At 42.8% G+C, this 21,823-nt stretch overlaps 1 protein-coding gene across 1 annotated transcript in view; it reads left to right on the top strand.

Moving 5' to 3' along the window:
* Window positions 1-10,680, top strand: part of LOC125233445 (kinesin-like protein KIF19) — a 49,041-nt gene extending 38,361 nt beyond the window's left edge. The window contains exons 6-15 of the mRNA XM_048139473.1: window positions 705-946; window positions 1,206-1,379; window positions 1,607-1,772; window positions 3,834-3,949; window positions 4,150-4,437; window positions 5,197-5,383; window positions 7,498-7,711; window positions 8,231-8,360; window positions 9,637-9,756; window positions 10,457-10,680. Of these exons, the coding sequence (XP_047995430.1) occupies window positions 705-946; window positions 1,206-1,379; window positions 1,607-1,772; window positions 3,834-3,949; window positions 4,150-4,437; window positions 5,197-5,383; window positions 7,498-7,711; window positions 8,231-8,360; window positions 9,637-9,756; window positions 10,457-10,544 (1,725 nt within the window). The 3' untranslated portion in view covers window positions 10,545-10,680. The remainder of the gene's footprint in view (window positions 1-704; window positions 947-1,205; window positions 1,380-1,606; window positions 1,773-3,833; window positions 3,950-4,149; window positions 4,438-5,196; window positions 5,384-7,497; window positions 7,712-8,230; window positions 8,361-9,636; window positions 9,757-10,456) is intronic.
* Window positions 10,681-21,823: the final 11,143 nt, after the last annotated feature.

Here is a 21,823-nt window from a genome sequence, read left to right as displayed (position 1 = left end):
CTTTTCATTGTTTGTACTTCTGTTGACCCACATGGAATTACCACTATACAATTTATATCTACCACATAATAAGTAATTGCTGTTTGCGTTAATCGCAACGCAGCTATCTTAAGAAAAAAAAAAACGAATAAATAATCAGTAATCATTACATGGCGCAGCCGGTAGGATGTTTTGGGTTGCTGCATGTCCACTGCAGCAGGGTGCGCCCGACGCCTGTAATTACTTTTTTGGCAAATCTGTGTATCTGTTATTGTGGTTTTGTAAGTCTGTGTCTTTTAAAATATGTTAATAATATCAATTTTTTTACCATACTCGTACATGGACGGAAACACATATTTTACCTATGTACCATATGTTTGGTGTTTAACTTTGTTGCGATCAAATTGCATGAATCTATAGTATAAGTATTTACAGTACCACTAGCTGCACTATTACAAGGGTATCGGTTGATAGTTGATGAAATAATTCATTTAAATAAGTGTTTAGTTTAATTATGAACCCAACATGAACCCACACGCAACATCGGCTGGTGAAAATTTCTGCTAGGCAACACTGAGCAAAAAGAATCCTACCTTACCATTAGGCACTTTACTGGTAATCAATTTTTGACAAGCCGGTGGGAATCGGCTTGTATTGACCAGCCGCTGCTGCAACATACACGTACACTTTATGAATAAATTAATTCATAGTTGAAACCGTTACAGGTAAAGATGTCATACATCGAGATCTACAACGAGAATATTCGCGACTTGCTGAACCCCGGGGCGGGGCCGCTCGAGCTGCGAGACGAGGGCGGCAGCGGCGCGCCCGTGGTAGCAGGGCTGAGCGAGGTCCGCGCCACCAGCGCTGGGCACGTGGCTGAGTTGCTAGCGCGGGGGGACCGTGCACGTACTGCTGAGGCAACGCACGCCAATGAGCATTCCTCCCGAGGACATGCACTCCTTAGGTACGTGTTTACGTGCTCCACTTTAGACATTGTGTCGAAAGCAGCGGTTGTGGCCCCGTGGCAGCGGGGTCCGGCCGAGGCCGAGGAGGCGGCCAGTGGAAGAGAGTTTGAATGAGCGAAGCAACTGGACATGCGGTCTTTATGTAACTGTTTTCAGCTTCGTTATCCTTCTTGGCACTTCTCTACCCTTCTGCGTGCGTTCACTCGAGAAACAAAAAAAATGTAAATGTCTTGCTTAATTTAATATGTAATTCTCCAGTGTTACAGTGAGTAGTGCCGTGTCAGGCGGCGTTCAGCGCGGCCGGCTGTTCCTGATCGATCTGGCGGGCTCTGAGCGCGCTGGGTTACGAGCGCGGCGTCTTGAGGGCGCGCATATTAACCGGTCACTACTAGCGCTTGGCAACTGCATCATGGCGCTATCGGGTGGAGCTAGGTAAGTTTGAGGGTCTAACTACTACTACTACTATTCTCTCCCGGCCGGCGACTGTTTCAGTTTCGTTGAGAGCCTACTGATGTTCTATATATGAGCCAGAGGCAACAATTGTTTGAACAGCCGCCAGTTCCTGAAAGACTAAGCGGACTCGTACCGCAGCTAAGGTTACATTAACATCATACATGCTCAAATACCACGTCGATAACTTCTCCGTTTTGTTTATACAGATACGTGAACTACCGCGATTCAAAACTAACACGGCTTCTGCGCGAGGTGCTGGGCGGGCGTTGCCGCACCGCCATGGTGGCGCACGTAGCCCCTGGCGGTGCACATCGCGAGACCACGCGCTCCACACTACACTACGCGCAGCGAGCCTCCTCTATTACCAACAGGGTATGTATGCTTCTTTGAAAACCATCAAAACCAAAAGGTGCCCCGCGTACCCTACAGCGACACGCATCAGGAGACCACGCGTGAAGACGCGTAATGCGCCCCTAAATGGCTCGTGTTGCCCCCACTACATGTGAACTCTCAGGTGGCGAGTGATGTGTCCGCAGCCACATCGCACGAATTAAAATAGTTCTCGAATTTAGTCATGTGACAGACAGACAGTCAGACAGACAGACGGACAGAGTCGCACCATAAGGGTTCCTTTTGTACCTTTTTGGTACGGAACCCTAAAAAAACCCTATTTGAAACCGTTTTAGTTTCTCTTCAAACCTAAAAGATTCTGTAAATATACCAAAACGACACACATCATTTGCGAATTTCTTGCTCTATGGCTGTAACTTCATCATACGTTATAAATAACTTATTACCATTATCTTGTAAGGTAGTAGTTCACAAACGGTGGCTTCTCAATTATCCCTCTGTAGACTCATCAATTGCCATTGATATTGAAATCAAAACTACCAAATAGGCCCTTTTCTGTTCTTTACATTGACCCATTTCTGTGTCAACTAAGTATGTTTCAAGGTTTGTTAACCTTGTAAAATCCATCTATACCTATTCTATTGTAACCCTCCACGTAGTGACTAAGTAAAAGCGCTAAGTCATCAATTCTAAGCGACGTCGTGATAGTATTGCTGCTATAGGTATACCTACATGCAATTTAATAAGGCTATTGACCGCTCAACTTGAGCTAGGAAAGTACCTATTTTGACACGATAGTCTAGTCAGAAGCAAGTCCTGAAGTTATTCAGTCTTGTGGTGTTAACTAATCTAGAACACTACATATAATACTTGTGATTGATAATAAGTATAATAGTTATTTGTTATACAAGGGGGCAAAGTTGTATTTTAACGCCGAGTGTGGAATTGAAAAACGAGCAAGTGAAAGGATTGTATAGTTGAACCACGAGCGAAGCGAGTGGTTCGAGAATAGAATCCTGAACTTGCGAGTTTTTTAATACACGAGAAGTAAAATACATTTGCACCCGAGTGTAACACAAAACTTTTCCCCTCACTATAGCGAGGAAACTACAACGCAAAAAATGCATTTATCACTGCTTCCAGTAGTTCCACAGGTGGTAAATCATCTTTGTTACAGATTCACCTACTTTTATCAATTTTACATCAGTCAATTTGACTTTATTCAAGGTCAAATTACTTTACCCACTAGTGGATAAAATGCGTTTTTACCCGCTGGTATTAAAGGACAAAACACGTGTTTCCGAGCTAGTGAGGGGAAAAATACATAAATGTAACGGTGTTCGGTGACTTTTAAAGGTTTAACACTTTCGAAACCGGGCTCTACGCGGCGCTACGACATTTTCGCTACATACGGGGAAACCCATGTAATCGGCTACGCTTCTACGAGCGGTGTACCCGACAGTCGGGTTCTTGGTAGCGAAAGTGTTAAAGTAGTGTTAAGTTATCAAGGTCACAATATACCTACAGAAAATCAATTATAAATAGTGTTCGTGCCTGTTCAAATTATGTTGTTCACTGAGGTAAATTAAACATTGCACGTGTAAGCAGATTGGTAGGTAATTTTATAAAATTTCTTCATGGTAACGTGCAAAGTGTTTTCAAATGCATGGTAATAAGTCTATTTTTGATTGTAACTAATTTTTCGCGATTGGTTAGGTCACAGTTAGGTCGATACGGGTAATGTCATAAGGGAAGTGTGTCTTGCCTTCACATTTGGCCTTTTTACTCATTGTTTCAGGTAGTTTAGCGAGTTCATACTTTTGCTACGAAGTCACGATTAGTTTGAACTCTCAATAAACACTGATAAGTAGGCCAAATGTGAAGGCCAGACCAGACAAACTTACCTTACCCATATTGACCTTACCTATTAAAACTAAGAAATAGCTAGGTAGAGGTATAACATCTATTCGGTGACCGTACACTTTCTGATGAAAAAGAAGAAATGTCATAAAGTATCCTACGATCGGATAGATAGATTTATTAAAATTTTCATGGTACTTATTCAACATTCGTTTTTTTTAGGTGGAAAGAGAATTGATTGCGACACCGATGCACCTATCCCAGTACCGGTCTGTCATCAACGACCTGCGCGATGAAATCGCCAGGCTCAAGCTCAAGATGAAAGATGACCGCTCGAGGTAAGTGTCACGACGTGGAAAGGCAGTTGAGAGCTCGAGGTTGTATTGATCGTATTGTTTAGACTTTAGGACAGTCCTAACCACAAACATATTTATTCAGCGACTTAGAAGCGTAACATTGTTTTGGAACCTTGTACCTAAACTTGTTTGCGACCTCAACAGTACTAAACATTCAAGTAACTAGACGTTTAAAATTTCAGCACACGAACACTAGAAGAACAGCAGCAGATTGCAGCAGAAGTGTCACAAGAGGAGACCGAAGAGAGCGCCGCTCACTTAAAGTCCCTCCGCGAAGCCATTGTCTCCACCTTCAAACAACAGATGCGGCTGAGGCGAAGACTTATGGAGCTGGACAGCCATTTGCTGGGACTAGCGTTGGATGCAGAGAGACAACATGCCGCGATATCGCATTGGGAGGCGCGATTCAACCGCCTTTACAAGCCGATTAACATGCCAAGTTCGAGACTCAGCACACATCAGAGCTACAGGTATCAAAACCCTACTCAATAGTAGATGCAGTTCAGGCAAAGACACATATATCACAGCCACTTGGGCTGGCGTTGGATGCAGAGAGACAGCATGCCGTAATATCGCATAGAGAGGCGCGCTTCAACCGTCTTTATAAGCCTATCAACATGCCCAGTTCAAGGCTCAGTACACATCAGAGCTACAGGTATTAAAACCCTACTCAGTAGTAGATGGCTGAGGCGAAGACTATTGGAGCTGGACAGTCATTTACTGGGACTAGCGTTGGATGCAGAGAGACAGCATACCGCCATAGCACACCTCGGACACTGGCGATCAAATATATGAAAGAGGCGCATTCCTATTAGCACACATTCTAAGCTCGTGTAGGTGAACGCCTACCATGCTTGTATGAGTGAGATATGATAGGTCGACAGTTCGCGTTTTTGACAGGCGGTAACTGTGAGGTAACCGAGAGGGGGTAGGCGACACTTTCAGCGGGGAGCGGGAGTGGCCATACTTTACGATAGTACTCTTTATTATACTGTGGCCATAGCGCACTGGGAGGCGCGATTCAACCGCCTTTACAAGCCGATCAACATGCCCCGTTCAAGGCTCAGCACACATCAGAGCTACCAGGTATTTTAGATCCTAACTGACTGAACAAACCATACGCTAGATCAAGGCAATCAATCTTTGTTGCCTGTAAAAAATTGTGAGGCTAATTTTTTAATCACCGTATTTCTTATAGAGACACATAATGTTAAACAAACCTATTTCAGAGGCGGCACGGGCTCAAGTACGAGCAGTACAGTGGGCAACGAGCGTGCGGAGGCCGAAGTGGCTGTAGAGCAGGCGTGGGCGGAGCTAGCCGCCGTGGAGCGCGAGCAGGAGACCGCGCGGAACGAGCGCGCGCGCGTCGAGCGGCAGCTGGAGCAAGTGCGGCTGCGGGGCGCGCAACTCGAACAGGTACACACCGTCAAGACCAGGGGGCTACCATGAAGTGCTAAAGCCGTTCAGTTTAGGTTGAGAGAGAGGGACGGAGCTATGGAACTGCTATAGCTTCGTCCCTTTCTCTCAACCTAAACTGAATGGCTTTAGCACTTCATGGTAGCCCCCCAGTACTGTGGACGAAGTGGCCGTGATACAGGCGAGGGCGGAGCTACGTCGTAGGGTGTTTTTATGCCTGCCTCCAGAGTGATGTAAAAAATTAAACCGATCAAATAGCGTGCACCGTGTACCTTGTTAGAACATGCTTGCAGTGCAGTGTCGGTATTTTTTTTTTTAATATTGGGGACACCTCATACAAATCAACTTAGCCCCAAACTAAGCAAAGCTTGTACTATGAGTAGAGATGGGTCGTGGGTAAATACCCAATCTACCCACCCAGGTATTTACCCGGTAAATACCTATCTACTCGGTATATTTCATGGAAACTATCATTAATATCGAAAAGTATTGTATGTACGAACTAAAGTAGACACAATTCCCTACAAAAAAGTTTATATGCATTTTTGTCATAAAACACACTATGTATGAGTTGTGAGCTTCAAAAAGAGATTTTTAAAATATTTTTATTCACATATTTTTATTTATGGTTTTAATTTATCAGACTTATAATTTATACTAAAAGCATTTGAAATTATTTCGGTATGTCAGAGAATGATATTTTACACGATTTTTATAGTTGGAGTGATACACTAAAATCACATTTTATCTCATAGCAACCTATTCGTTCTCAATTTGAATAAACATTATGTGTACAATTACAAATACTGACTTAAATTAATCTATTTTAGCCCAATCACCATTTAAAAACGTCGAATTTGAAAGAAAAATGAAAATACCCGCGTATTTACCCGCCGGTAGGTAAATATCGGGTATTTACCCGGTAAATACCCACCGTCGGGTATTTACCTGGGTAGTTACCCATCTCTAACTATGAGTGCTAAGCGACGATATACATACTTAAATAGATAAATACACACTTATATATAGGTAGTTTCAACTCAGTTGAGGCCACGCACACTATAACACTGTCATGTTAAGACAACGAGATTTTGAAATTAGTGTTCTTACCGTGTACCGACTGCAGATTCAACAGTGAATTGCAAGAAAGACCAAAAAGTTTCTATTAACTATTTTGTTAAGAATTACGTCTATAGAACAATTTTCAAACAAAACAGAAAATAAAATATCTCGTATGTGATTAATTAACTGTCAGATTATGATTGTAACATTAATCGTAGAAATCAAAGATAATATGTAATAGATTGCCTTATTTTATCATCGTAGCTGTTAAAATGGTGTTTACCTATTTTTTCATTACTTATTAGCAGACATAGAAGTCGCGGTAGCAATAACGTCAATTAACATAGGGACATCCTTCCGATATAAAATATATCGATAGCTGAATACTTATTTGGAAGTGAAATTTCATAATGAGCTATAAAGTTCACCGGATAATACCATTACTGCTTTTAATACCATTAATGATAAGTATATCAATAAATAATAATGTTTTTCAAAAATATATTAATTGGTTTTTTTTACATTCACTCACTCATTTCATTCATTCATTTTTTTGCAATCAGTACTAATCTTCATTTAGCTGTGTGTGTTATCATTCACTTCAACCTCCGTGGAATTACCTATACATAGAAAACATCCATGACTCAGGAACAAATATCTGTGCTCATCACACAAATAAATGCCCTTACCGGGATTCGAACCCAGGACCGCGGCTTAGCAGGCAGGGTCACTACCGACTGAGCCAGACCTGTCGTCAAAATATATAATTATATAATAGGCTAGTTTCCTATATACTTAAAATAAAATATTTTATGCAGTGCACGAAATAAAGCACCACATAATTAGAAGAAAATTATGGACAGTAATTATTTTTAAACACAATTTCTATTTAACAAGTCAAAAAGAATGATATAAAGTAAATGAATTGACCGTGACGTCACTCCTCAGTATTTCATAGTGATTCCATATTAGCAAATCGTTTTGACAGTTCATAAAAAGAAGCCGATTTGATTAGTAGGAAACTAGCCTATTATGAAGAAACCTTTCGACAGGAGCTACCAGCGCGCATCAGCAGCGGTCCCGAGCGCGAGGTGCTAGCGCTCGTGTGCCGCGTGCACGAGCTGGAGGCCGACAAGCTCGCGCTGCAGGGCGAGCGGGCCGCGAGGGCACACGAACTCAGGAGGAGAGACCTCGCGCTGCAGAGGAGAGACGCGCAGCGGAGGCTTTCTGACGAGATTATTACCCGTCAGCGGCGAGCGCTTGAAGGTATTGTTTGGAAAACAACCTCGTAGGTATGCTTTGAGAGGCAGCGATACGGAGGAGAGAAGTGTGATATAAAAGCTATTGTTGCAATTCAGTACATTATTAAAATCACTATAAACTACAACACCCTTCCTAAATGGGCTTTTTCCTAATTAAATCCCGAATATCGAATTTTGGACGTGTCTGGGCTCATTTTTCTCAGAATCACGAGCTGATTCGATCCAGACGATAAAAAATGTCCTAATTTTTTTTCCTTTTACGTCACGATTTTGGTATGAACTTATGTACTACGAGCGTGACGTATTGGAAACTCGAATTTTGTATGGAAAATTTGGGACACATTTTTTTATCGTCGGGATCGAATCAGCTCGTGATTCTGAGAAGAATGAGCCCAAACACGTCCAGATCTGGTGAAATTCGATATTCGGGATTTACTTTGGAACACGCCCAAATATGAGATAACTTACTAGAGAATATTTTTACTTTGTCAAATGAATCGCCTACTTCTCATATTATTTCCAGAGATGGGCATAGCAGTGCCACCAGAATTGGGGCAACTGTACGAGCTGTACCAGCAAGAAATCCACGCCTCCACCTACACGGAGAATAACGATGTCTACGCGCAACATCGGTTGCCGCCCATCTCCACTAGGTGAGTACTACAGTGATCTAGATTAAACAATATAGAGGTGGGTATTGTGGGTATATCAGTCCTACCAAAGCACACTTCGGAAAATGGCGATCAAATATCTAATACAAACGCACCTACGCACACAATCTAAGCTTGTGTAGGTGTACGCGTACCATGCTTGCTTGTGTGAGTGAGATAAGACAACAATCCCCGTTGACCAACATTATTTATATCGTTAGGTTGTCTAGGTGACGAGCTTTCCGTACATTTTTTTTATAGAAGAGTTTCCCAAGATTGTACGACGACTGTGAGGTTACCGAGAGCGAGTGGACGGCACATTAGCGGGAGGCAGAGAGTGGCCATACTATACGATAGTACTCTTTATGGATAACTAACTTTTTCCCGCGGCTTCGCTCGCGTTAGAAAGAGTGAAAAAGTAGCCTATGTCATTCTTCATCCCTTTAACTATCTCCACTTAAAAAATCACGTCAATTCGTCGCTCCGTTTTGCCGTGAAAGATGGACAAACAAACAGACACACACACTTTCTCATTTATAATATTAGTATGGATTGTACGAGCTGTGCTCAGACGGGCTCGAGTTTCTGAACGCCTCGCCGAATTTCGAAACTTAGCCTCCGATAAGACTACTTTCCTTCACCAGGCTATTGATATGGTCAGCTCACTGTCAAACTTAACTCCAAGATCCTTACACTTATGAAAAACTTATCGTAAGTTTTACTTAGGGAACTTTTGTGATTTTCAACTTACTGAAAGTCTACATTGTTCCAAGTAAGTAAAGTTGAAAAGACAAAAAGACGACCGCCCTAGTTACTTATTTGTAAGTCCAAAACTTATCTGTGAGTCGCTTCTGTAAGCAAACTCGTACCCATTTACACTTGAAAGTTATCAGCTTACGAAAATAGTAAAAACTTACCGTAAGCCGCTTACAACAACCATTTACATTTGAAAGTTTTCCATAAGTCGCTCACGTAAAGCGGTAACACACACAGGTGTAAAAGCTCGGCCACACATGCGCGTTTTGAGAGCGTAGGCGGAGCGAAATGATAGCGGTGCGCCGGACGAACGCTGGCGTTGCGCCCAGCGGACGCCGGCGGGAATTAACGAGCGCGGATTGCGAGCGGAATGCGCGCGGATTGCGAGCGAAACGCCAGCGTTCATCCGGCGCACCGCTATTATTGCGCTCCGTTCACGCTACGCTATCAAAACGCTTTATGTGTGGCGGAGGCTTAAAGGCGGCCTTACAAAGTGGTAGTGGTAAAATAGTTATGTTTCCAGCATGTCGGAACTGGCGTGGTCGGAGAGCTCGAGCGGCTCCAGCGCGGGCTCGGGCGCGCTGCCGCTCGACCACCGCCTGCCGCGCCTCGTGCCCACTCCACGCCCGAGGACCCGGTACAGGTCGGTGCGATCATTAAACAATCTCACTGTTTCTGTGTGTAAATAACTCAAAACTTAATCAGTAACCGACCTGGGTATGTAGCCGAATGGCACAAACGCTCACGAAACGAAACGACAGAGCCAAGACTAACTTTCTCGGCTTTTCGTTTCGCTTCGGAGAAATGCCACTAGGCTACGGGGCCAGGTATGAAATAGGTAAGGTACCTACATATTTTAGGTCTGCAAAGTTTGCACGGATTTATTGAAACGCCTGATAGAACGTTACATGCATAGTTTCTTGATTTTCTTTCCAACGACCGGGATACGACCGGCTGACGATTTTTTTTTTGATTCATTAAAACATTTAAACGATCTTAAAAACAAAGATTCAATCGGGAGGCAAATACTTTTTTTTACGTCGTTATCTGCAGGGTTATCACATGATTACCGCGACAGTATAGGTATCTCGACTTGACATAGATCACACGTTTTTTTTCTAATTCTATTAATGACATGAGGACGGATAGTCTGTATGTTACGGCGAGATATTCTCGCGCCACACTTATAGCACATGACCCTGCTGCCATTCTTCAACCCTTCAACGAAACGGTACCTAACCTAACACTCACAAATATGGAAAATGTGTTGTGGTCTACATCTCAATTTGCCGATATGTCTTTGACTTTTAATTAGTGGTCAATCAATGTCTGTTTGTCTCCAGCCAAGCGAGTGCGGTGACCATGAAGCGGTATTCCAGCGACGACAGCCTCGTCATGGTGGCTCCCCGCGCCACGGACGCCGCGCCCTGACTCATCAAATAACTTCACTTTTCGAGCTCCGAACCACATGTGGTATGTCTAATTGGTCGATTACATCGAATTTATCGATACCGATTTCTAAAATCAGCGTTTACAAAAATATTAGGCGAGTTCTGAGATGCTAAGCATTTTTAACCGACTTCAAAAAAGGAGGAGGTTCTCAATTCGACTGAATGTTTTTTTTTTTTTTAAATTAACTTTTTAACAAAAAATAAAACCGCCTTAAAAAAAAAAGCGTGTTGCAAAACACGGAGAAACTAAAAAGCCAAAAATAATAAACCTTCGAATACAGATTTCTTATCGGATTGCAATAATCTAAACATCCAAATTATAAACAAATCAATTATTTTTGGAGTCGGTACCAGACCTGTTCGTCGCCTTGCTATTTCCTGTTTGCCCTACCCAACCATACGCAGGCTGGTCCCGACTCCAAAAATAATTGATTTGTTTATAATTTGGATGTTTGAAGTGCGGGGTGGCGAGGGGCGACGTCGAGTGAAAACCCAGTGGTACTAATAATCAATTTATTACGACTAATCTTACACAGATACTATTTTATGAGTACTTCCCTGAGCCTATGTGACCTAGCTGGGGTAGGTGCACATGGGAACAGATAAGTAGTTTAGCTTTCAGACACCAGAGCGCTTAAACTAGGTTAGGTCACTAGGTGTGCATCAGGCTAATCCCTGCCGCGAAAGTACAACGATTCTCGGCCGAGGCCGGAGGGTCATGTTTCTACGTTGACCAAACGTTAGCGTGTTCTATTTTTTCCACTGGCGCCATCTATTGGTGTACCGCGGAAACACTAAGGAAACATGCAAGGCGCAGATGCGTCGGCGCGTCGGCTGCGCTGCACCCAACGCTGTGTACGTAGTTCGATACTATTAGCGACAGATGGTGTTGTGTGGCGGTAGTGGTGCTACAACTACTCCCCCTCTGTCTACGAAGTCGCCCCGACGAGTGGGACAGGAATTATTTGCTTGGTTACTTCATCTTGCGTGGTCTACCACGGGGTTTGCCCACCCCTTTGACAGCAGTTGATTGCTTCTTGGGTCTACCCCTCTTTCTAATAGGCAGGGTAGGTGCCGGTAGCGCAGAATCTTCAGATCGGAATGGGGTTAAAGCTGACGCGTGATATATTCCGACAGGAGTACGAGAGTCCGTAGCAGCAATCTCAAAGGAGCTAGGGCCATGTCGACGTAAAATAATATACGGCCCATCGCGTCGTGGAGCAAATTTCGAGCTGAACCCCTGACTAGCTTTGCTTAGCACATGCGTGGTAGCTAGGACTAAATCTCCAGGCTGGTAGTCGGGACACGCTTGTCTTTTCTCATCTACGTATTCCTTCCTCTTCTCTTCTTTTCCTTCTTGCACTTCTCGTGCTCTCACTAATGTGTCAGCTATCATGAGCAATCGAGGAGTAACTTCTTGGATGAAGTTCTCGTTGCTAACAACTGCTCGAAGATCACGTTCCACGTCATCTGGCGTTCTTAGCTCACGTCCGAAAGTTAAGTAGGCGGGCGTGTAGCCAGTAGAGCTCATCATAGCAGTATTCATCGCAAAACGAATGCTAGGCAGTTTCTCTGCCCATGACGTATGGTCATCTTTAACAAGGATAGCTAACTGGGTCTTTAAATCCCGATTTCTTCGTTCGACCGGGTTACTTTCCGGGTGATACACCGGTGTGAGACCATGCTCGATATTGAGACAGTACGTCAATTGCTGCATCACACTGCTGACGAATTGCGTACCATTGTCACTTATAAAACGACGAGGGGTGCCATATCTTAGTATTATCTCGTCTAGCAGAAGCTTGGCACATTCTTCGGCGGTGGCTCGTTCTAACGCGAACAACTCCACCCATCGGGAGGCAACATCTTCGACGATAAATATCCAGCTATGGTTTCCAGCTGTCTTAGGTAAGGGTCCAAATAAATCGAACGCAACTACCTCGAACCGCTGATTATGCGCCGTAGTCTGGAGCAGACCAGCAGGTTTTTGGTTAGAGCATTTGTAACGTTGGCATTGGAGGCAGTTACGAATGTAGGCTTCTACTTGTTTCCTCATGCCTTTCCAGAAATAGCGCTTTGCTATTCGTTCAAATGTCTTCTCCATTCCATAATGACCAGCGGTCGCTGCATCGTGATATGCTCTTATAATGCTTGCTTGCTCTTGTTTGGGGATAACTAACTGGCTGGATTCTATATCAGAATCTGGACCGTATCGATACAGTAAACCATTATTCATGAAGTATCCCTTTCCACTCCAGTATCTAGCATGTTCTTCATTGTTACCTTCCAAACTGTTGACTATCTTTACTATATCATCATCTTTGCTTTGTTCTGTCCTTATCACTTCTTTACTTTTAGCCGGCATATCTACTACCACCGTACAGAGTCCACAATCAACTTCTGTTGCCGGATCGCAGCTGGGGCGTGACAGTGAGTCCGCAACGACATTTGTCCTTCCAGGGATATACTTGATTGTGATGTCGTAGGGCTGCAGTAGTAGAGCCCATCGGGCTAAACGTCCAGTCGGTGATTTTAATGACATAAGCCACTTGAGGGCCTGATGATCCGTCATAACTGTTATCTTGCCACCTTCGATATACCCTCGAAATTTGTTGACAGCCCAGACGAGAGCCAGCGCTTCTCGTTCCGTAGTGGAATAATTACGTTCGGGCTTGGTCAGGAGTCTACTGGCATATTCCACGGGGTGTTCTGTTTCACCCTCCCCCTGGACCAAGACTGCCCCGATAGCATAGCTGCTTGCGTCTGTCTTAATAGTATAAGGCTTTGTCTCATCAGCTTGGGCAAGTACAGGAGTAGACGTCAGGAGTTTACGAAGTTCGGAGAAGGCATTCTCCTGTTCTTCTTCCCATTTCCACACGACGTTCTTCTTGTGTTAGTGGTTCGGCGACTTTCGCGAACCCGGGAATGAACCTTCTATACCAGGAACACATCTGGACGAACGATAACAAGTGTTTCAGATTTCGTGGAGGTAGCATTCCCAATATGGCACTAACTTTCTCGGGATCTGGCTGTATTCCTTCAGCAGTTAGGTAGTGCCCTAAATATTTCACCTTTTGACAGCAAAAGTTACACTTGTCACGGTTTGCTGTAAGATTATACTCATTGAGTTGATCGAAGACTTCTTGTAAGTCCTTAATGTGATCTGCGAAGGTTGGTGACATGACAATCAAATCGTCCAAGTAGACCATCAGTTTGATGTGACTGAGAGATATTCTAAAACGGTCCATCATCCTCTGGAATGTGGCCGGGGCATTACGTAACCCGAACGGCATTCTACAAAATTTATACATCCCGAAGGGCGTGACGAAACCAGTTTTGCATTGATGCTCCTCTTTGACGCGTATCTGCCAGTAGCCAGCACGAAGGTCTATAGTACTCATGTACGGCGTCGGCTTGGCATTATGGAGTAGGTCGTCAATTCGTGGCAGTGGGTATGCGTCAGGCGTAGTAATTGCATTAAGTTTGCGATAGTCCACGCACACCCTTGTGCCTCCATCTTTCTTTGGGACCATGACTACGGGTGCAGCCCACGGCGATGAGCAGGGCTCAATAATCTTCTCTGCAAGCATCTTTCCTACTTCCTTCTTCAGGATCTCGGTCTTCACTGGTGATAGACGGTATGGCGGTACGGAGATTGGCTTGTGATCACCTGTCTCTATTGCATGTTCAAAACCTATAACAGGCTCACCATTAGGTTTAAACGCATCCTGGTTCTTGTCCAAGAACTCTGCCAATACGGTGATATCCACAGATGATATGGAAGTTGATGGGAAGAGCGTATAATCCAGGCCATCTATATCACACTCTTCGTCATAATTCTGAAGGCTGATTTCAGCATCCTTGTACAAAGCTTCCAATATCGGCGAATAAGTCTGAGGTAATTCGTGGTGGGATCTCTTCCTTGGTGGAGGCGTTGGAGCATCAATTCGTATGAGAGGCCCGTAGGAGCCCTCAGTGTTACTCCCCTCTGGTAATGAAGGTGACAATGAAGGATCCTCATCAGGAGTTATGGCCGCTAAGTCCACTTGTTCTCCAAACACGAAGCTCTCTTCATAAAGCTCAAATATCTCGGATGGGTCATCGGTGAAGTGCCACGTACACTGAGGCAAGCTGATCTCGATATGCGCATCTTGAATAAATCCTACTCCGAGGAGTGTGCGAGTGCGCCGTGATTCTGGCAAAACCAATAAGGTTGTGAGTACCGTGCGGCCATTCACCTTTATAGGTGCCTGTGTAACTAGCACGTACCGGTGCCTCTGAATACCATCAGCTAATGTCATACCGACTCTCAATTCCTTAAATTTATATCCTTGCCTACTCAACTGACAGTACAAAGAGTATGAGGCAATACTCGACTTAGCACATGTGTCGAGGTACACAGCATTAGCCACTCCTTCTATTTCAACATAAATAACTGGCCGATCTCTAGCGTCGATGGCAGATGCGACTGAACAGAATCCTATTTCCAGTGTGGCTGGGGGTACTTTCTTCGAATGACAGGTTGGGCAGTTGCTACGAACTACTCCAGGAGTACCACAGCCATAGCATTTAAATTTAGGCGCAGTTGGAGAAGGGTACTGCGCAACTGCATCTAATGTTCCAGTCTTCGTAGCTTCTTTAGACACACTGTCCTTATGTGTTGCCAGCTTCCTGCAATTCTCAGCAGCATGTCCAAAGTTCTTACAGTATCTGCATCTGCTTTTCTTCGTGACTACTGGACGGGCACCTTGGACAGAGTGGCAAGGTGCGGTAGAGGTTCCGGCGATCTTTTCATTCAAAACATGTTCGGCGGCTTGTGCAGCTTTAGTGAGTTGCTTGAAGTCCCTCACATCGGATCGTGGAACTTTATCTCTGATGTCCAGACGTAGTAGGCCATACAATATGTCTAGCTGCACAGTTTCAGAATGTCCAGGGCTCGGAAGTTGCGAAAACAGTAGTCGCTTGTTCCTTATAAACTCCTCAGTTGTCTGATTTGGCAGCTGCTTCTGCATTATGTCAAGGTATAACATGTAGGGCTCGCGTACAGGAGCGAAGTTTTCTCGAAGACGTACTTCGAAGTCTGACCATGATGTCACGTTGCTTTTCACGCCTAGCCACCAAACTCCAGCTTCACCTTTCAGCAAAATGGGTAACTCGCTGAGCGCTGTCTGGTCCCCGATGTCAGCTGACCGCTTAAAAATATTCACAGCGGACAGGAAAGCCTCCACAACCTCAGGATCCTTGGTGCCATCGTAACTATATTGGCAGTTAATGAAAGAGCCCCTAGGTTGTGACGCAGAGGGCATCTTCTCCAGAAGTTGAGCGAACTGTTCCGGTGAAAGCATTGCTGGGTGGGAAGATGGCTTTCTCTTGTATGTAGTAATGCGCCCAGAGCGCGTGACAAAAGTTGGTATCTTAGGCTTCGAATTGCCGCAGCCTCCCCGGCTCATTTAGATAACGAAGGTCGTCTGGGAACGTCGTAGCGTAGCTCGTAGCGCACCGTAGCTCGTAGCCGATGACGTCACGAGACGCGTAGCACGGCGGTGACGTAGTACAGTGATGACGTCACGACGCAGACTGGCCTCACGTGCAGGCGCCACTGAAGTGCGGGGTGGCGAGGGGCGACGTCGAGTGAAAACCCAGTGGTACTAATAATCAATTTATTACGACTAATCTTACACAGATACTATTTTATGAGTACTTCCCTGAGCCTATGTGACCTAGCTGGGGTAGGTGCACATGGGAACAGGTCAGTAGTTTAGCTTTCAGACACCAGAGCGCTTAAACTAGGTTAGGTCACTAGGTGTGCATCAGGCTAATCCCTGCCGCGAAAGTTCAACGATTCCCGGCCGAGGCCGGAGGGTCATGTTTCTACGTTGACCAAACGTTAGCGTGTTCTATTTTTTCCACTGGCGCCATCTATTGGTGCACCGCGGAAACACTAAGGAAACATGCAAGGCGCAGATGCGTCGGCGCGTCGGCTGCGCTGCACCCAACGCTGTGTACGTAGTTCGATACTATTAGCGACAGATGGTGTTGTGTGGCGGTAGTGGTGCTACAAGGTTTATTATTTTTGGCTTTTTAGTTTCTCCGTGTTTTGTAACACGCTTTTTTTGAAGGCGGTTTTATTTTTTGTTAAAAAGTTAATTTATTGAAATATGGATCGTGCGAGCATAGGTATTATTGCATTTTTTTAGGGCGATTCGCAATGAGGATTTTCCGAAGGAATTTCTTGCACTAGGTGGCAAATATGTATGATGTATGTAATGACCGGTTATGAACCGATGGAGATAGTATTTTACGCAGGCAAATAAGTTCAGAGATAAAAATAACTGTAAATTACATTGTTTTGAGTCCGCCTTCTCTTGTTTTTGCGATGTGTAGATCGAATCGTATTGTTCGTCCAGTGAATTGTGAATGTGATATAAGATGGACACTATTGACAGTATCGTAACTAAGTTAATGTTACTACAGTAAGACGATCGTACTCGTGTATTATAACCTACAGGTTGATTTACGAAAATTGCTGGCACTAATGAAATGAATTAGTAACGAATCAGAATACTTACAGGCCACGATTATATATGTATGCCTATTGGTTTTCATGTTACAAAACTGAGATTTTCGCTCGAATTCTTTTAGTTATTAATTCTATTCATGCCAACTCGTGTGCAACGACCAGTGGCCCGTTTCTCGAAAGGTACAAGCCTTGTACCTTTCTTGTGCTTGTATTACAAGTGTGTTTCCATGACAACCCATACGATTTGACAGTTCGCGCACTTGTAATACAAGGCTTGTGCCTTTCGAGAAACGGGCCCCAGGGGCCCATTTCTCAAAGCTGAAAGTTACAAGTTACAAGCGGAAGTCTCTTTCCAACTTGTCAGATTAGACATTGACAACCACTTGTAAATTGTAACTTGCAGCTTAGTGTATGTACGTTACATCGCGATGATGACGTAGGCACCTATGAGTGTATGTGTTTTTCAACCACACGTGGTTAAAAGGCACATATTATCACGTGGACAACGTCATGTATCATGCGCCCACTGGTCCTATTACACTGTTATTTAAACTTATTTGGATATCATTTAGCTATGCAAACAGTCATGCTCCTTGTGAGTAAATATTTGACTGCGTCAGCCGAACTGTGTCACTTGAATAAATTATTTTATAATCTGGATTAGTTTCGTGGGAATTAATTTCTATTTGTGTAAGAGGCTAGTAGTGACTAGTGTTGTGACTCATTGTCTTCTTAAAAACATTTACCCACCTAATACCCTTTATACCCTTGTTACACGTAACGAGTATAATGTATTTTACCACAATGACAAACATTTGAAACTGACAATTCTGTGCCCATATCTGGCTTGAATAAGTAACATTGTTACTCGGCGTCAATATGTCCATGTTGAACAGGCAATGAACGGTGAAGTATCACAGTCGGGCGACAATTGTCATCATTATGTTATAGGCCACTGGTGATATGTATTGCAAACTATCGAAATACACCTGCCGAAGTTCTCCTAAGGGATACAAATGAAAAACCCAAAATTTGTTATTTGAACTTATAGTGTAAGAAAAACAGTTAACATACAACGGGGCTAATCTCGACTGGGGGGCAATTGTACTTAATCATTTTTTTCCATTATTACACTATGATGTTGAGGTCTACATGTATCAAAGACATATATAACTCCGTATAAACAGATAAAGTCTAAGAAAAAAACGTACCTCGGTACGATACAGAAAAAGGTACGGTGGCCTAGATGGCATTACACCTTTGGGGTACGCTCAGCTAGATGGCGTTAATATTAATATTTGACATTTTAAAACATATCAAGCTAAGAATATGGACCAAACTGTCAAAACTGAGGTTCAAAAGTTTTAAGCCTGTGTCAAGAGATGGCAGTCTATGCACTGTGATTACACATTTTACTTCGACAGTAAGGACACTTTATTTAATAATGCAAACATTGTAAAACATGGAAAAAATGGACCAGTTACATTGGCCCCCCAGTCGAGATTTGCCCCGCTGTACCTTAATTTTATTTTGTTTGAAAAATAACTGGAATAAAATTAATGCAATACTGTCACACACACACACGAAATCGTTTCCTGTGTCCAAAACCCCGAATAGCGTATTATTTCCAGAATAATAAAAAAAAAAATTTGCTGAATTATTATTTTGATACCCAGTTAGTCACAATACTCTCCATCTAACAGAAGGAAATAGGGTTGAATTTCGTTTTTGATCTCGATCTAAATACTTAAAATGCTTGCGATTTTGTTGCAAAAAGATTTTTTTTATGTGATTGATGTGCTATAATTCGTAGTATTTAGTAGTAAGTATTAGTGCATATGTCTACTTCCTACTTATGGTTAGGGATGTAGGTAGGCCTTTTCGAAGTGTAGACGCGTTTTTTGTAAACAGTACACTGCTAATATCTTATACTATTAAACGAGCAATTCTTGTATATTTATTTATTTATTTATTTATTTATTTATATATACCGACGATCTTGGAAACCGCTCTAACGATTTCGCTGAAATTTGTTTTGTGGGGGTTTTCGGGGGTGAAAAATCGATCTAGCGTAGCCTTAGATCCCGGAAAACGCGAATTTTCGAGTTTTCATGAGTTTTTCTTTCGCATTTGTAAACGTAAAATATGGTCCTTAATTTCGCCGCGCGCGCATCGATTCCGCTTAGCTCAGTCGCACGAGGTCGGTCTAATGTACGCAGATAGATCGTAGGTGTCAGGGTTTCGAATTCCGGTCAGAAATTAAGTTTTTGTTTTTTGTCTTTTTTTTTGTTTTTGTATTTATAAGAGTTTTTTTTTTATCTAAAGACGTGATATATTAAAATAGAACCGAGCGAAGCTCGGTCGCCCAGATATTGTGACATTATCCGGGTAAAGGGACCTTATTGTCGATGGCGCTTACGGCGTTATGAGCGATGTTCGTGTACAAATACGACGCCGCGGGACATAAGCGCCATCGACAATAAGTCCCTTTACCCAGATAATATCACATTTGTGTAAAGAGGGGCTTTACTTGATGTTTTTACCTTAACCTTCCTTCCTTACTTTACCCATAAGCTGTAGTATTAAGTTATAAAGTCGTTCCTATTTGTTACGTTGTGCGTAGTACGTAGGTAACTGTTGTGCCTGGATTTATTTAATAAATGTGGTTTAAATGTATTTGGTAGTGTTTGTTTTCATTCTACTGAATAAACAAGTGACACACATAGTAGGTAGATTAATGAGTTTTAATGACTAAGACCTGGGACTAGAGTTTCGTCAACGTCGTAGTATTACCGTCGTGTTACGTGTTTGATATAAATGATAATTTATTTTTAGTATCTGGGTTCGTCTGCTTACTTAAAGCAGATAGCATCTGGTTTCAATTATAGTGATAACTCACGTAAAATTGTCGAAGGTCGCTCGACATGTTTCGCTCCGTAACGAGAAGCATTTTCAATGACTTTTTTTTTAACTCACGTAAAATTGTCGAAGGTCGCTCGACATGTTTCGCTCCGTAACGAGAAGCATTTTCATTGACTTTTTTTTAACTCACGTAAAATTGTCGAAGGTGGCTCGACATGTTTCGCTCCGTAACGAGAAGCATTTTCATTGACTTTTTTTCACGTAAGTTACCCGATTTTACATGTTTAGTATGTCAGTGTCGCACGGTAGTTTTATTATTAACACTACGTATATTTCGCATCTTTAGAACTCAGTAGCGACCCAACTTAATAGGCTACTTGACCCTTTTTAGGGTTCCGTAATCAACTAGGAACCCTTATAGTTTCGCCATGTCTGTCTGTCCGTCCGTCCGTCCGTCCGTCCGTCCGTCCGTCCGTCCGCGGATAATCTCAGTAACCGTTAGCACTAGAAAGCTGAAATTTGGTACCAATATGTATATCAATCACGCCGACAAAGTGCAAAAATAAAAAATGGGAAAAAATGTTTTATTAGGGTACCCCCCATACATGTAAAGTGGGGGCTGTTTTTTTTTTCATTCGAACCCCAACGTGTGATATATTGTTGGATAGGTATTTAAAAATGAATAAGGGTTTACTAAGATCGTTTTTTGATAATATTAATATTTTCGAAAATAATTGCTCCTAAAGGAAAAAAAAGTGCGTCCCCCCCCCCCTCTAACTTTTGAACCATATGTTCAAAAAATATGAAAAAAATCACAAAAGTACAATAGAACTTTATAAAGACTTTCTAGGAAAATTGTTTTGAACTTGATAGGTTCAGTAGTTTTTGAGAAAAATACGGAAAACTACGGAACCCTACACTGAGCGTGGCCCGACACGCTCTTGGCCGGTTTTTTTATTTAAAGTCCGTCTTATATGATTAAGTACTGTCCAATTAACCGAAATAAAATATTACCATATTTTATTATGACAAACATTTTTAGGGTTCCGTAGCCAAAATGGCAAAAACGGAACCCTTATAGTTTCGTCATGTCCGTCTGTCCGTCTGTCCGTCTGTCCGTCTGTCCGTCTGTCACAGCCGATTTACTCGGAAACTATAAGTACTACAGTGATGAAATTTGATGGGAATATGTGTTGTATGAACCGCTACAAAATTATGACACTAAATAGTAAAAAAAAGAATTGGGGGTGGGGCCCCCATACATGTAACTGAGGGATGAAAATTTTTTTTCGATGTACATACCCGTGTGGGGTATCAATGGAAAGGTCTTTTAAAATGATATAAAGTTTTCTAAAAACATTTTTCTTAAAGTGAACGGTTTTTGAGATATCAGCTCTCAAAGTCGTAAAAAGTATGTCCCCCCCCCTCTATTTTTATAACTACGGGGTATAAAATTCTAAAAAAAATAGAGGTGATGCATGCTAATTAACTCTTTCAACGATTTTTGGTTTGATCAAAGTATCTCTTATAGTTTTTGAGATAGGTTGATTTAACTGTAATTTTGGCAGGTGTATAAATTGACATAATAAGTTTATTATATTTGCTGCTACGGAACCCTTTGTGCGCGAGCCCGACTCGCACTTGGCCGGTTTTTTAAGTATACTTTTACGTCATCAGGCGAAAACAACAGTAATGTTAATGTACCTATAGATTATCTGTGCATCAGGTCATTCTGAACTCGATAACAACATTTTCTGACTTTTTAAGTATGAAGGCATAAAGTTCAATATGTCAGTGATTGTTTTGACATGCAGAAAGGTTCAAATTCGATGACGTCACATACATCGCTGCAAGCGTTTTCGGTGGCCAGGATAAAT

Source organism: Leguminivora glycinivorella, chromosome 14, assembly GCF_023078275.1.
Source record: "Leguminivora glycinivorella isolate SPB_JAAS2020 chromosome 14, LegGlyc_1.1, whole genome shotgun sequence".
Classification (NCBI taxonomy): domain Eukaryota; kingdom Metazoa; phylum Arthropoda; class Insecta; order Lepidoptera; family Tortricidae; genus Leguminivora; species Leguminivora glycinivorella.
This window is presented reverse-complemented; position numbering and strand designations above follow the sequence as displayed.